At 38.8% G+C, this 15,564-nt stretch overlaps 1 protein-coding gene across 2 annotated transcripts in view; it reads left to right on the top strand.

Moving 5' to 3' along the window:
- Positions 1-15,564, top strand: part of LOC131559796 (BEN domain-containing protein 5-like) — a 558,988-nt gene that overhangs the window by 529,501 nt on the left and 13,923 nt on the right. For both annotated transcript variants that reach the window (XM_058808276.1, XM_058808275.1), the window contains 2 exons: positions 11,283-11,416; positions 13,046-13,421. In XM_058808276.1, coding sequence (XP_058664259.1) covers positions 11,283-11,416; positions 13,046-13,421 — 510 coding nt within the window. The remainder of the gene's footprint in view (positions 1-11,282; positions 11,417-13,045; positions 13,422-15,564) is intronic.

Raw genomic sequence — 15,564 nt, 5'->3', positions numbered from 1 at the left:
AATAAGGAAAATAATGTGTATAAAGTTGCTTTTATATTTAAAATATACATAGTTGATTGTGAATTTTTTGGAAGGAACCCTTAACTGCACAAACCATACATCAATGACTTTATGGATTTACTGCTTTGGTCCAAGAATTCCCCACAGGGAAGAGGCTTCAGGATCAAAGTTATGCTACAGATATTAAAATGAATTTCAGATATTAAAATTAACAGACAACAAAAAAGAATAAGAGGGGAAAATGTGTTTTTTTGAGCCTGCAAAGTGTTCTTTTACAGTTTAAATGGTGACCAATTTTGTTGCATGTAAAGCTGGTCAAGTAAACAAAGTTCTGGCTTTTTATATATATTTTCCTGATCAAACAGTGTCCATGCAGTGGAAATTAGTCATAGTTTGATAAACAGATCCATTTGTTTTTCCTTTCTGGCAACTTGAAGAAAAGAAGGAAAGAAAAGAACACAGATACAAGACGCATTAATGTTTTTTTTTTTTCTTTTGAAAAGAGTTTTCCTTTCCTATTATGTCTAAAGAAATTTAGATACCTTTCAAACATCTACCCTTGTAATGTAGGAATTCACACAGGCCTAAGTACAGGTTTATGCCCACAATGCAAAGCTTTATTGAAGCACTGGTTGTGTGAAGAGTTCATAAAACAATTGTCCTCTTTTGAGAGAGTCTAGAAGGAATTCTTTGATCCTTTGTGCTGAGGTTGGATGGTTGGAAGCCAATGCACTTGTGAGGGATATTGTTTCTGCAGAGCAGAGAGCGCTGCTCTAAAGGCATCATGAGTTCAAAAATGAAAAATAAAAGAGGGAAGTGTGTAGATCATGCTCATGATCATCAGGTAATTGTGAGAGACTTGGTATGTTGTGGAGATAAATACTGTTGTGTTTCATTGTGTGGTGAGTAGTGTGATAGTGTTAGAGAAGAGCTGCTGTAGATGGACTCTGAGCAGCTGTGCCTTCCCTTGTGTCCCTGTGTGCAGGCTTGGGAACTGCTGGGATGAGTTGGCCTGGGAACCTTCCACTTTGTCAAAAATTAGCCAAAGACTGGGGCTCAAACCAGAAAGGTTGGCCTGACTCAGGTAGCTGTAGACCTTCCAGCCACAGAAGACATGTTACAGTCAGTGTCCCTTGCCTTAACAAGTTCACCATTTGGCTAGCAGCAGCTGATGCTATGTGCTAATAAAGGAATAATTTTTCTTGCTCTTGAATGGAAGATGGAGCTCAGCAGCCTGGAGTTTGACTACAGAGTCTTGAGGTGATGTTAGCTGGTCTGTCTTGTTGAGAATACAAAAATAGCAGGCAGCTTTTCAGGAGGAGCTTGGGTCTGTCTTCCTGATCATCCACACCCTTCCTTTTTCTTCTTTTCTGTCCTCTCCTCAAAATGCTCCAGAGCTGTTTTTTCTGGTCCCTCTCCTTGACACACATATGCCACTTGCAGCTTTTCTACGCTGTCTAATAGTCACTAGCAGAATGTTGTCTCTGAGCATATGCATCTTATAGCAGCATGATCTTTAGATGACTCCATTGGAGCTTTTTCTTTCTTTTCTAGGTGATGAATATTAGATGGAATGAATTGAGTTTCAGAGACTTCTAAAAGTTCCCTACTTCAGGCTATGTTTGTTAACAAGTTAATAATGACTGTCTTCTCCTAGGAGGTGTTCTTTCCTGGCTGCAGTAACTAATTGTGCTCTCTAGCTGCTGCCCTCAACATTTCCCACCCACACTTTCATAGCAAACATATCTCCATCAGATTCTCACAGCAATTCCTTAACTGCCCCAGCAAATGTGTTAATACCTGGAGCATCCCTATCCTTTCTTGCTCCTTTATAAAATGTTAGCTCGACTTTTTATTGGAGTAGGTTATGTGATTTTTTTTTTTTTTCTTTAAGAGCCTGTGCAGCCCATGGTGAGATGTTACTATGTATTTCAGAAGGATATAAAATATCTGTTCATAGAAAGATTTTAACTTAGATGATTCTAGGACTGAGTTTTGAGTAAGTTGAGAGTGTTTTAACTAAGTGTGTATCCAAGCTTCTTTGCTATGGAAATTTCATGGAGGAAAGACCTTTGTCAAATTCTGGAACACTGAAAAATTTGCAATAAGAGATTTATCAAGAATATACAAAATTTAGGTCAGGAAGTTGTCTTGATGTGTGATATTATAATCCAAGCTTTTATTGGTATTTCCATAGTCTTGAGCTTCTCTGAGGATTTTCCTCCTTGCCTTGTTCAGCGTGGGGAGTAGCTAAAGCAGGTCCTGGCTGTGGCCACTGTCTCCATGCTCCATCCTGTGTTCCTGCATGCTCCATATGTCCCATTTCCTTTCCCAGGGCAGTCAGTGGGGTGAATGAGCCATTGTGGTAGGGACAGCTGCCTCTTTGTTCCCAGGAATCTCTGGGCCTGTCCCCTGCTGGGATGCATTGCTTGGATGGTGTGTGAGAGAGACCTGGGGAGAAGTGGCACCAGGAAAAATGTCAAAGCACCTGCAGGTGCTTCTCAGGTGATCCCAAGGGTTGTTCTGATTAAAGAAAAATCAGGAAGAGGTTGTAGGAAACATCCCAGTACTGGTAGTGGTTCCTCACAGGCTGTTTTTAATTAGTTTGGTTTTTCCTGGGCTAGTTTGGGAGTACTTGGGATGAGCTTTTGGGTCACTGTCCCTGGGCAGCCAGTCCAGCTGTCCCTAACGGTGGTGTCACCTCCTGTGCCTGTGCAGGTCTTGCCATACCCAGAGCCCACTCCAGTCATTGGGAGAAACTAAGCCCAGCAGTTCAGTCAGTGCTGAAGTAACCTTGTTCAGAATAGCTTTTTTTTTTCCATTTTTAAAATTTTTTACTGTGATATTTGATGTGCATGGCCTACTTTGTCACCCTTAGCTGATATGCTACTGCTGTGTTTTACCTTTTTAGCAAGTAAAAGCTGGCTGGATGCAGAGGTTCAGCAAATCATTTTCTCTAACAGAGTAACCAACTGCTTCACACTCCTAAATATAGTCCTGAACACAAGTGTGGCAGTATTCATGAAAAATATTTAAAGCTAAATTTCACACTCATTTTGTATTTGATCCATTTCTGGTTTATTTTTAACTCATGTAAGATGAAGAGTGGAGGAATTTTTTCCCTTCTTCTAAATTCAAGTGTAGGACCATCTCTGAGCTAGGAAGGACTTCCACAAAGGCACAATTTGTGGGGTCTTTTTGGTGTTGTTTATGTCTTTTCAGTGTTGAAGCCTTATTATGGCACATTGACACAAGGCTAAATGGCAGCAGCAAAAAAATTTTTGGAACTTTTAAAACTGTAACTTCTAAGTCGTGGTTTGGAGTAACCCTAAGGAGAGTGGTGATGTCATCAGCAGGCTAAAATGCCAGTAAAAACTGATTAAAAAGCTGGGATTTATCTGTGCAAGAAGATCTTGCACTTATATTTAATTTCCTCATTTCCTGTATTACCCTGCTTATTCTGAATATACGTTTTTTTGTTTGTTTTTTTCTTTAACCCTTCTCAACTGACCTGCTTGTTCCTCAGTCATGTTTTCTTTTTACTTTACCTTAATGGTAAGAAATCATCTAATTTATTTTTGGAACAGAAGGAAATACAGGTGACCTACACTATTGTTGATTTTCATGGTCTTAGTATTATGTTGCACCACTTAACATCACTTATACTTGTAAATGTTGTATAAGCTCAGCCAGCATACAGTAAAAATATGAAATTCAGGATTTTAATAAAATTGACTTCAAAGATAGTATGGTTATGGTAGCTATGGTAACTAAAACTAATTAAAATATACTAAAATTTGCAAGGGAGTGAAAAGGGAGAAAATGTAACTTAATGTTTTTATTTTCATAATTTAACAGTAAAACATTTTTTCCAGTGTATTGCCGAAGTGCCAGTCAGTCAATTATTTGTGTTTTTAAAGAATTTCTTTAAAAATAGTAGAGGCTGAACCACATTGTCATTTTTTGTATGGAAACTGAAAAAAATGCATGAATCTACCCTGTATTTCCATAGTGAGTTTATTCCTTGGGCAGGGATGTGGAGGCTTCCTGGAGTGTTCTCTGCAGGCTTTACCTGCTGGACAGCATCTCCATGGCTTTGTGTGACCATCAGATCATCACAGGGTTTGTTCCCAGTGTAATTGTACAGTCTAATACAGATGGACTGGTGAGGGCAGCCAGATTGACAAATTGTAGCTGGCATTGGGATTGATGAGCTCTTTAAATGAGCTTTTGAACTTCTAAAGAATTACATAGCTTTGTTATAAATATTTTTGTTCCAATTTTTGAAAAGTAATGCCCATAGTTGAGTTTCATGTGTAGGTGCAGAGGAAGGATGTAAAGGATGGCATTTTCACATCCTGCTTGTTTTCAGGGTTTCTTTTAAATGTGATGGTAATGCTGTATTAGTGTACTTGTTTCAGAAAGGATTAAGAGAGTTGTTCTGTAATAACTGTAATCCTTTGTGTTTGACATGTGCAGAGTATTGTACAAATATTAACAAATCTGTACAACACTTCAGTGAGCTAGATGGGGACAGTAAGATGAAAAGTTTGAATTATTCAAGGTCAGTATTTAAGTAAATATTGGACCAGGATTAAAACTATCCTTAGTGTTGTAGAGAGCCTGATTTCCTGTTTCTCAGAGTAGTCTTTTCATAACTTGATTGTCCAGCTCCATGTGTTTGTGCTGCAGCCAAGTTCTGGTATCACTGAAAGTTTAGTGAAAGGGAGAGTTTTGCTGACAAAGAATAATGGCTGTTTTTAGTTGTGTTAGTTTGAGCTGTGTTGCCTTTTGTTAATTATTTTTGATGAGACTTTGTGTTCACTTCAGAACTGAAAAATAGATTTTCTGTTTATAATGGAAATTAAAGACGAAAATACATGTAGGTTTTTCTTGCAGCAGAGTATCTGGGCTGATACTCAAGACTGTAGATCTGAGCAATGCTGATAAGTGAGTGCATGCAAAAGGAGAATGTTACAAAGTGCTTGAGTGTCCTCATGTGCATTAGAAATTTGGCTAAGGATAGGTGGCCCATATCAATAACTGTCACTCCTACCAGAATTAGACTGGGTATCTCAGTTGTTCCACTGGAAGAAAAATTGCATTGAGACCTGAACATTATTTGCTTCAGTAGCTGGCATGGTAGTTTGTTTTTTTAGTTTTAGTTTGTTTTGGGTTTTGTGAGAGCAGCAGCAGGTCCATGCTCTGTGCATTTACTTGTGTTACTGTATTAAATATTAATGAGCAAGAGCCAGACTTGATGTAGGACTTCAGAGAGGATTTAAGAGGTTTATATAATCTGTGCTCTGCTTCTGTAGGATTTTGGCTCCTTAATCTTTCTCTCCCTTCTTTAGTGCCTTTCTATGAAGCAGGTGTGGCTTTCTCTCCATCATCAGTGAGCACTCCTGGTTCAGGCTCCTGGCACATCATCCTTCTTACCCATCATCTCTAAATCTGTCAAGCAGTTGTTTAAGACCGTTCTATCTTGCCTTCCCCCAGTTTGATTAAGAATTATTTTCACCCTGTTTGCTATTCTTCAGACTTTATTGAAATTCACTTCACAAGATTTAGCAGCCTTTTGGGCCAGTTCCTCAAGTGCATGTCTTCACCTTCCTGTGCTTATCAGCCCTGCCCGTCACGGTGCTGCTTGATGTGTTGTTCTTCCCTGACTTCTTTACTCACTCTTCTTTGTGCTCTGAAGACAACCTTCCAGTCACTCATTTGTGTGTTGCTGTCATTTGCTCTTTTTGGTGAAGTGCTGCAGAACAACTTAGTTCTTAAAATTTTGGGAGTGATACAAGCCCAGATGATGGCATCTCTCAGCTCTGCCTTTTTATTGCTAACTTTTCTCACATTTTCTGTCAGCTTCCCTTTCTGGCACCCTGAGCAGAAATCTTTTTCAGTTTATGCTTAGGATGTCCCAATGTATTTTCCTACAATTTTTGTCCATTTGTCTTGAACTTGGAGTCAAGAGGAGGAATAATCTCTTTTGTCATTCCCAACCCAAAATCTTGCTGTCTCTTCCATACTCCTCATCTGCTTTGTTGCTTACACTCAGCTCTACCTTTATGTCCAACTAAATATACTTCTGAAGTGCTTTCACTGTGCCCAGTGTTTATTTCTGGAATATTTTCTCTGTCCTTCCAACAAAGCTGTCCTCTAGTCTGCAAAAAAAAAAAAAAAAAAAAGGAGCAAAACCATGTAGTAAATTTTACTATCCAAATTCCAAATCTTGAATTGACTGTGCCAGTACCTGGTTGACCCTGCCTTTGCACACTCCTCCCTTTTTATCTGCATTGGTTTTGATGGCACCTGTTCTCTTCAAATAACTTCTGCATTTCTGCTGCTGTCTGTTGGCCTGTGTTTGTTACTGTCATTCTCAGTTTCTTCCTTGGTAGTGGTCATAATCTCAGTGTACTCCTGTGAGGCACATTTCTTCTTGCTTTGTATCCTGAATATCTCCTGAGCCTGCAGGATCATTACATTTTCTGAAATATCATCTCTTCTTCCTCTTCCAGTCCTCCTTTAATGTTTGCATTAAATTAGCTAAGAAAGTAATTTATAGTTCTTTTTTTCCCAGCTTCAAATAAGCTAGGTGGCTTTTAAAAAAATTATTATTATTATCATGCTGTTTTCCTTCTCAGTCACAGCACTACTGAATATTGTTTATTTGTGTGTAAGTGGCACTTAGGAATCCATGCCCTGTTGTGCTTATGTGTTTGCTTTGGTTCTTGTGCATCTTTTGCTTTTCCTGATGTGTAACCAGTGCACAGCCTGCCCAGGCAGGTGATCTTACCTTCTCTGTAGAAGCAACATGGCTGAATCAGTACCAAAGCTGCTCAGTGCAGCAGTGTGTGGGGAATCTGGTGCAGGTGTTGTCCATATGTGCTGGGTGCATGCCTGGAAATGGGAAGGCTGATGGTAAGTTTTTTCATCTGTCAGCATATCATTTTTCACAAGGAGTGGAATTTTTTTGAAGGCTTAAGGGAAGGACGAATTCTGTTCAAGGTTCTTTCATTTTATTACTGTAAGATTTATGGCATTGCCAAGCCCCTTCTTTGGACTGACACCAGACCTGCCATCCCTCATCCATTTGGAGTGCAGAGCTCTCTTCCTTTATTTTTCCAGCTTTCATTCCAAAGATAGAAAAAAAAATCAGTATTTGAACTCTTTTTTGAAGGGATTAGTTTCTTCAGTCCTTATTTCTAAATTAGAAAGTAAGGAATGCTTTAAGGGGACTTTGAGATTTTCATAGTTTTACTTTACATCCCACAACAGGGTTTTCAGTTTTAGAGCACTAACATATTTCTCCTTGCATTTAACCAACTCCCTGCCCTCTTAAAGTTGCTTTCTCTGCCTCAGTTCCCTTCCCCTCTAGACTTGAAGCTGTCACCTTTTGGCTTGGATCCACCCATCCTGACACTGGAATGAGGGCCTCATTGAAGAAAGCATTCCAGGAACAGTTTATCCTTTGCTAGTTGATAGTGATTTTTAAATGCAGAGTTGCTTTTTTGGCTTTTCTTTCTTAGAGCACTGAGCTGAGGCCAAGTGTGTTCCCAGGCACTGTGGAATTCCTCAGCAGTTCACTTTTTCCTGACTGCCTGTTCCCAAATCTGGATGGGGAGGGACCCTGTCATGTGCCCTGGCTCTTGAGCCCTGTGCCTCAGCACCAGGAGGAGCTGGCTGCCAAGATCTCTCCAAGTCTGACCTTTTCTTGGAGCATGGTTATGTCAGCATGCTTTGCTCTTTATCTTGAATCACAGAATGCCAGGTTCTCTGTGAACAAAAGCAGTTTTTTCTAATTTACATGTGTCTTTCAGAATGTCCCTTCCTGAAGAACAGAGGGAATCCATTCTTGTATCTTGCATTCCACCCTGCATATTTTGTTATGAGTGCCTAATTAAGTATGTTAAGTGCTAGTTCTCAGTAATTGATATCACTGCACCACTCATTGCATATCTAGGGAAAACAATAGCCACAACTTTCTAACAAGCTGATCATAGCCACCTAGGGGAAGGTGTAATTTTTAACTTCCAGCAAGGTTTAAATGACTGGGAACAAAGTCCAGACAAGTTATTTAGATCATTACAAAAGGAGGCTCTGAGTTGCAATGCTTTTAGGCTGCCCTTCTCTCTTTTATGTAGCCTCAGGCATTGAATTGGAGCTTGTACATATTTTTGGTTCCTCTCCTGGTGTTCTTCTGACTCAAAATCACAGGTGTGTTGTTTTTTGCTGGATTGTCCTTTTGTACCTGTATTTTGTTTGCTGCCACAACAAGAGACAGAGCATCCTAAGGAGAACTGCTGTAAATGCATATTCATGTTTCTCCTACCCTTCCCCCAGTCTCCACTCTCTCCCTCCCACCCCTTCCCAAATTCCATTAATATTTACAGAACAAGAGCCAGAACTCCAGCATTAATCTCAAATTCAGGATGAGATTTTTCTGGCTCTAGCTGCAGCTAATGCAGAAGACAACAGAGGTTAGAAATGCACTTTAAAAAAAAAAAGAAAAAGAACAAAAGGCCTTTTCATATTCAACACACTGGATAGATTGTGTTAGGTATAAATAAGCTTTCAAAGACTAGAGCATATGTAAAAAAATATTACATATATTGTTGTTGGAAGGCAGAGGAACATTTATTTGCTTACTGAATGCATTGAAAGTTCCTGAGCTTTAACTTATATAAACTTATTGTTTCTTCAAATTTCATGTATGGAAAAAACAGTTCCTTTTTTTTTGTCTTACTGCTTCATGTACAGATAAGCAGTAAAACAAAAAGTCAAATGAACAGAAAGAGAACTGTGTTGATAGTTACGTGCCAGCAATGTACAAACTAAGCATTTGTAAGGAGATGTCTAAACAAACTTCAAAACCAGTGAAGTTTTGCAAACATAAATTTTATAAACAAACTGAAATTGAGTGGAGTGAAGAGAATGAAGAATTCAGATAATTTGCATTTGTTCTCTTTGACCCCAAACTAAATATTTTCTTTCATTTTCATTGTTAAGTGCACAGAATGTGTTATTAACCATTTTGAAATTACTTTAAAAGCCAAAATCAAGGACAAATATTACTATTCTTCCACATTGTTTTTGTTTCAATGTTGGTTTATTCGCTGGAAAGTATTTGCTGACTTCTGTAGTCTGCACAGGCATTTACTCCTCTGTGAGCCCTGTCCTTGATTGTTTCAAGAGTCTCTTTCCCTGCCATGGGGAGGATGCCTTGTGTCCCTGCCCAGTTGCTGTGTGGTTCTGGCTTCTGGTGACCCCAGTGAGTTCTCAGCAGACAAATTGGTAACTGTGTCAAGTAAGGGATTGTGTCCATCTGGTTGTGAGGCCAAGGGTTATTTCAGAGGACAGAAGCTGATCTGAATTCTTTAAATGAAGGAGGAGTTCATGTCCTATGTCCTATGGAAGATGGTTTGGCCAAGCAGTCTGGAGAAGCTGGCTCTGCAGTATCCACGTGCTGTTCTTCCTCCAAGGAATTGAGAGAACATAGTTTAGCAAAGGATTCCTCAACCCATCCAATACCCCAAAATACATAAACACAGAAAATGTTGGTGGTTTTCTTTTTTTGCCCTTTTCAATATGGATTCATTTATTCTTAAATTCCAAGTAAATACCAATACCCATCAGTCTATCCTTTAGTCTGGAAGTCTGTATTATTTGTTTTTTTTGGGAAGGGCTTCCATATTTTCTTCTCATCTCTCTGGCATTAGAATTGGCTTATCTCACTTTTCTGATGAACCTACATTTTCCAGATAAATGAAAACATAGGGGTTTATTTTTCAAAACTGAAACAGTTGGATTGCCTTTTTGTTTTACTGGGATAAGCATCCACGATGCTCTGGGGAATGGAGAATGATCTAAAATAAGCCTAGCTGGTTTTTGTTGTTTATCTGTTTCTTTTTGCATCTGTCTTAGTATTTATTGCTACCATCTGCGTTTCATTTCAGGTTGTCTAATATCTCATTCTGCATGTTCTTTGCCTATTTTTTTTACATAGCCTTGGGCTGTAATATCACCATTTGCCTACAAGAGATCCATTTCTATCTGTAACAAAATGAATTGCATTCATCTGTGTAATTCATTTCTAATGAATGCCTTGCTCCTCATTAAACAGTGATTTACCTTTGTTTGCCTTTCCTACACTATCAACACAAACCATTTTGAGGTCCTGTGGAGAGATGCTAATTTGAGAAAGCAAAAGTCAATGCAACTAAGCACTCATAGGGGCCATCCTCCTTGGCACTTTCAAAAATATTCATGGGACATTTGCAGAATAAAATTTGCAGGTGGATAGGAAGACTCAAAATATTTTCCTGTTCATAAGCTCTCGGTGTACGAAGGCAATGCTTGACAGTTTAAATGCAGTTCTCTTTGACTCTGCCAGGAGCAAATGAATCTTCTCAGACCTTGTCTGTTCTGCAGGAATTTTACCTATCACAGGCACATTTTGGGAGACTCTTGGTTCACTGTCCCCTCTCTACCTTTTCAGGAATATTAAAATATTTTGAATGTATTTTCAGATTAATATTTTTAAATACCTAATTTTGAGATACATCAAAATGTTACAGACTTGGAAATACTTTATTTCAAATTTTTAATGAGATGCAAAGATTTATGGCCTTCGCCAATATTATCTAAAGAAAAAGGATGAAATCCATTAATTATTGAAATAGGGTTGTGGAGTAATTTTGTTACAGATTTGGTTCCTACGCAACTTTTGTGTAGTGCACTTTGAGGCTCTCCAGCAACATTCCCTTTTCCAGCCCTGCACTTTGCAGAACAGCAGAATCTGCCATGTGTGCAAATAGATCTGTGCTGCTGACAGATGATGGTTAGAGTATGGGATGAATTACCAAGTTTATTTTCACTTTAACCCTAAGCAGATTTTGAACTGCAGCAATGGATTATAAATCTGAAAATACCATTGGTAAACATAATTTAGAGCAATGCAGGAAGTTTTATTTACAGCCTCTTCAGCTCTTACTTTGGTAATAGTACAAGCCACTCATCAACACTTTTGATCACTTGAATTTAGCTTGGCATTTTTCTGTATTTATCTGTGTGTTGGGCCAGCCTGATCCCCAGTTGAAACTCTAGAATTGCCAGTGGGCATCAGTGGATTTACACCATGGACTAATTTGATCATGGTATTATGAGGGGATTGGAGCATGGGAGGTTGGGTTTTTGTAACTGATCATGCCTAAATCATGTAGTATTTGAAAGTAAGAACACTGATTAATGTAACAAAACCTTATTTTTAATATACATTTTAGAGGACAAAACTGACCTTGAGAACAGTGTGATGCAGAAGAAAATTAAAATCCCCAAACTCTCTCTCAATCACATAGAAGAAGCTGGGGAAGTTACAGATTATGGGGAAGAAGATGTGGAGCTTAGACACAGTAAGGTACTGAAGTCTTTCTGGTTTTTTTCCCCTCCTCTCCTTTTTTTATCTTTTTTGTAAGTGCTTGGGGCATATATGAACATCCTAGCTTAAGAATTCCAGGCTTGCTTTTGATCCCCTTAAAACAGTGTGTTTGGTGAAATTGGGTCACATTGTGTGTGGGGGTGGGGTATGTTTTATCAAAACCTGATTTAAGTGCAGTCAGACGTTTGCCTGTGTATATTGTCTGCACAGTGTGACTGCCACCTGGGACTGATGCAACAATGCTCTTCCACTCTGGCTCTAAATGCCTTAAAAGTCACCAGTACCCAACTGTACCAGCTGTTCTTGGTGGCACTTGTGACATTGCTCACTGCTTGTTTGGCATTGGGAAGGGTGCTCTGAGACTGCCCAACTGCAGTGATTGAAAAGAATTGACAGGACTGTATCCCTCCATAAGACCTCCCAGCTGCCTTTTTAGGTTCAAATGCCAGGAACCCACTATGGAAATGTATTTATTTTTTAATATCAAATTATTTCTTTAAAAGTCTGCCAACCTTCAGAATAAGATACTGCTCAATGGTTTCATGTGTTTTGCAGCTGCAGGAGCGATATTAGTACATTTCCTTGTGTGTGGAGAAAACGCAAGGAATTTGTGTTGGGCCAGCTTTTTTTAATTGTTAGGTTTTTTTAGAAGATGAATGCTGGAGGTGTAACATCAAATAATTTTGTTTTCTACCACATTACTCATGGATATTGTGGTATGGGAATTTGATATGAGTAGAGCTTCTCACCTCTACTCTGTGAGCTGCATTTACTTTCCTTGCAGTTGCTTGGAAATTCAAATGCCTTTTCTTATTTGGCCAGTAAAACTTAGTGACTTTACGTGTACTGTCACATATTAATCCCACTATCCAGGCCCCAGGAAAGTGGTGTGATTTAATTTGTAGGGTTTGTGCAGATGACTGAAGGTAAAATTCCACTGAGAGTTGCCAGGTCCTGAAGCCTCTGCAATGCAGTACTAATATAGAAGGAATCAGTTGATAAGGACGATGAGGCTGGATGATATATTCTGTCTCCAGCTTCAGTGTTTTCAAATCCCTTTCAGTGTTTGCTGATAATGTTAACTCAGTCACTGGCATCAGGCAGTTGGGTGCATGTGCTGTAGAGATACTCAGTGAAGGTTTTGTCTCCCAAAGTGTGGGAAGGACAAGCCCTCAGTTCACAGAACAGCTTTGTACCTGTGCTGCTTTCACCTCTGGTGTCGTCACAGGTGACAAATGGAGAGCACAGTTGTTCTTTCTCATGCTTATCAGAAAATCAATTGCTGTCAGGAATCTGAATGTTAAGGGTAAACTTTAAAGAAAAAGAGATGTAGATCAACTTTTTCAAAAAGAAATTAATGATACAGAATCAAGTGAACTGTATACACTGCCTTTGTAAGTGTTGCACAGATGCAGGAAGCCTTTAACTGCCTCAGAAGTTTGTACATGCATTTAGCTGAGTTACAACTGCATGTTAGTTATGCTGCATATTATATCCATAAGAACCTGTTAGGCAAAATATTTTTGCAGACTGGCTTTGTCTTAGTCTTTTGGAAGACAAGAATATTGCCACTCTCCTAATTTATTTGTTTTTTATTATAACGTGCAGAGACAAGATGGGAGGAAACAAAGTGAAGGTACACACAAAAGCATTGAAGCAGTTGTTGCTCGCCTTGAGAAACAGAACGGGATGAGTCTCAGTAATACTTCCAGCCCTGAGGAGGCTTTTATGGAGGCTACAGAAGGCATGAACAATATGGACGATGCTGTAGTTCCTCGGATTCTCTATGAGGAATTGCTGAGGAGTTACCAGCAGCAACAGGAAGAGATGAGACACATTCAACAGGAGCTTGAGAGAACGCGGAGACAGCTTGTGCAACAGGCAAAGAAGCTCAAGGAGTATGGGGCACTCGTGTCAGAAATGAAAGAGCTCAGAGACTTGAACAGGAGGCTCCAGGATGTACTGCTCCTAAGACTAGGTAGTGGTAAGTGCCGGACTTAAGTGGGACTGGTTTGAATGAATTTTGCAGGTGTGATCAATAGTCATGGAAATGGATTTGAAGAATAGCAGTGGTTGTGAAGCCGGACATTGAATGTTAAAAGGGTTTTCTGCTGTGGCTGTACAATATGTGTCGAATTTGTATGCTATGTACGTCTGGGGTTTTCTTTAAAAACTAGAGGTCTTTGTGCTGGTATGGCTGAATCAGAGTTCCATTTTAAGCAGCTGTATTATAAAGAGTCTCTGACCTTCCAATATATGCTGAAAAAGTTAATAAAGCATCATCTGCAAAATATACCAATATGTTCCAGTTAAAAAAAAAAGTAAAGAAAAGGTGCTGGAATGAATATGAATAGTTGGGCTAAAACTAATTTATCCTTTGCAGTTAGGGATTTTGTTTGTTGTTCTGTGACTATGTTACCTTCCATTTTCTGACCCCTCTTCCCATTAGTAGCTTATTAAAATGTGATATATTCCTGAAGTTTTAGCAGTGGCTTTAAACAGCCATGCTATTTGAAAAACAATGGATTGTTAAAAGCATAATTAAAAAGGCTTTATATTAGTGTCCCGTTTATCAACACTTGTTGCAAAATGCAGGTTTTTGTAATTTGGATTTCAGTTTTAAATATCTTGGGTCAATTGCTCCTTTGTTTGGGTTTATAACAATTATTTAAGCATTATGTTGGAATAAATGGGAAAAAAGACAAAATAAAAAGTTCATCCTTTTCATTGAAGATGGTACCCTTGGAATACCTTCAAAAATTTGACTAATTACATTTATTTGCGATTAGAATGTGGTACTGCTGTGTTGACGATTTGCTCGGTGACTGAAACTTGGTTGAAATCTGTGCATCCAAACTTAGCATGCCATTCTTATGTCTGCCTTTGTGTATCTGGAAACTTAATTTTTGCATGTGAGTTGGATATTGGCTCTTCTCCTGGACTGGAACGAGTGCATGCAATTTGCATGTGGGTCTGAGTTACCCTCACATACAGAGCTGGACCTGGGAGAGCATGTGCCTGTGCTGTAGCATGTGTTCAGGTGTGCCCACACCCTTGGAGCCAGGTTCTTGGAGTGTCCCACAACCTAAACTGGGTGTCTGATTGTGAATGCTCATCATTGTTACACTGTGCACAATTAAAATGTCGTTACTTACCATAAACATTCTAGTTAACTTTCTAAATAAAACTAAATAGGCAAGGTTGCCGCAGCCTGAAAAAGACGATGTGGTTGGCAGGAGATTCCACTGAGCTTTCTAAAATTTTCCTTGGATGGAAAGATGTTTCTTCATCTGCAAGTAGTTAGCTGGAATTTATGGGAATGGAGCACGAGCCAGATGTTGGTAGGCAATGGGGCTGAACAGCGTAAAGTACCAATTTAGTTGGTAGACTTGACAGCAGTTGGAGTGGTGAGACCAGCAGTGAAATGAAGACAGGTACTGAATTCTATCTCTTTTCTTTCACTTTAAGAAAAAGAAGATGCATTTTTTTGCTTCAGCCAAATAAAGAAACCTTAGGAGAAAAAGAGAAAAAAGAAAAAGAAAAAAAAAAAAAAGAAAAGCAAGAGGAAAAGAAACCCTGGGAAAAAAATACTGAATCTTCTCTAAATATTGGGCATGCATTTCTATTGTATGTATCAGTGTGACAACTGAAAACAAATCCCAGTTCCATTGAAGACAAATTCTTTAAATTTAATCACATGCCTGGAAAAATATCAGCTATATGACACTTCCAAAAAAAAATTCCTTGTTAATATTACTTGTAAGGAACATTGGATGGTAAAGGTGGAATTTGGCCGTGCTGGCTTTGTCCTTCACAGGGTTTGAATTTCCTAAGACTCAGTGTATTAACTGTTGCTTACTCTGTTGTTTTTCCTTTTAGCCTCATTCACAGCAGAGAAACAACCATGTTCTAGAAAGATCAATACAAAACTTATGAATAATTAGCAAGGGAGACATCTTCAGCATGTTCTAAATTAGAGAGTCTGATGACAGTATGAAAAAGTACTACTTTTAATCAAGAATAGATATGTAAAGACTTTTTTAGTCTTCCTTACTTTTTCAGCCTATAAATGAGGTATGTTTGGGTATGTGAATAATATCTGAAAATTGTTCTGAAAATAAATTACA

Source organism: Ammospiza caudacuta, chromosome 7 (assembly GCF_027887145.1).
Source record: "Ammospiza caudacuta isolate bAmmCau1 chromosome 7, bAmmCau1.pri, whole genome shotgun sequence".
Lineage (NCBI taxonomy): Eukaryota > Metazoa > Chordata > Aves > Passeriformes > Passerellidae > Ammospiza > Ammospiza caudacuta.
Note: the sequence above shows the minus strand (reverse complement) of the source record. Positions and strands in the feature narration are given on the sequence as shown.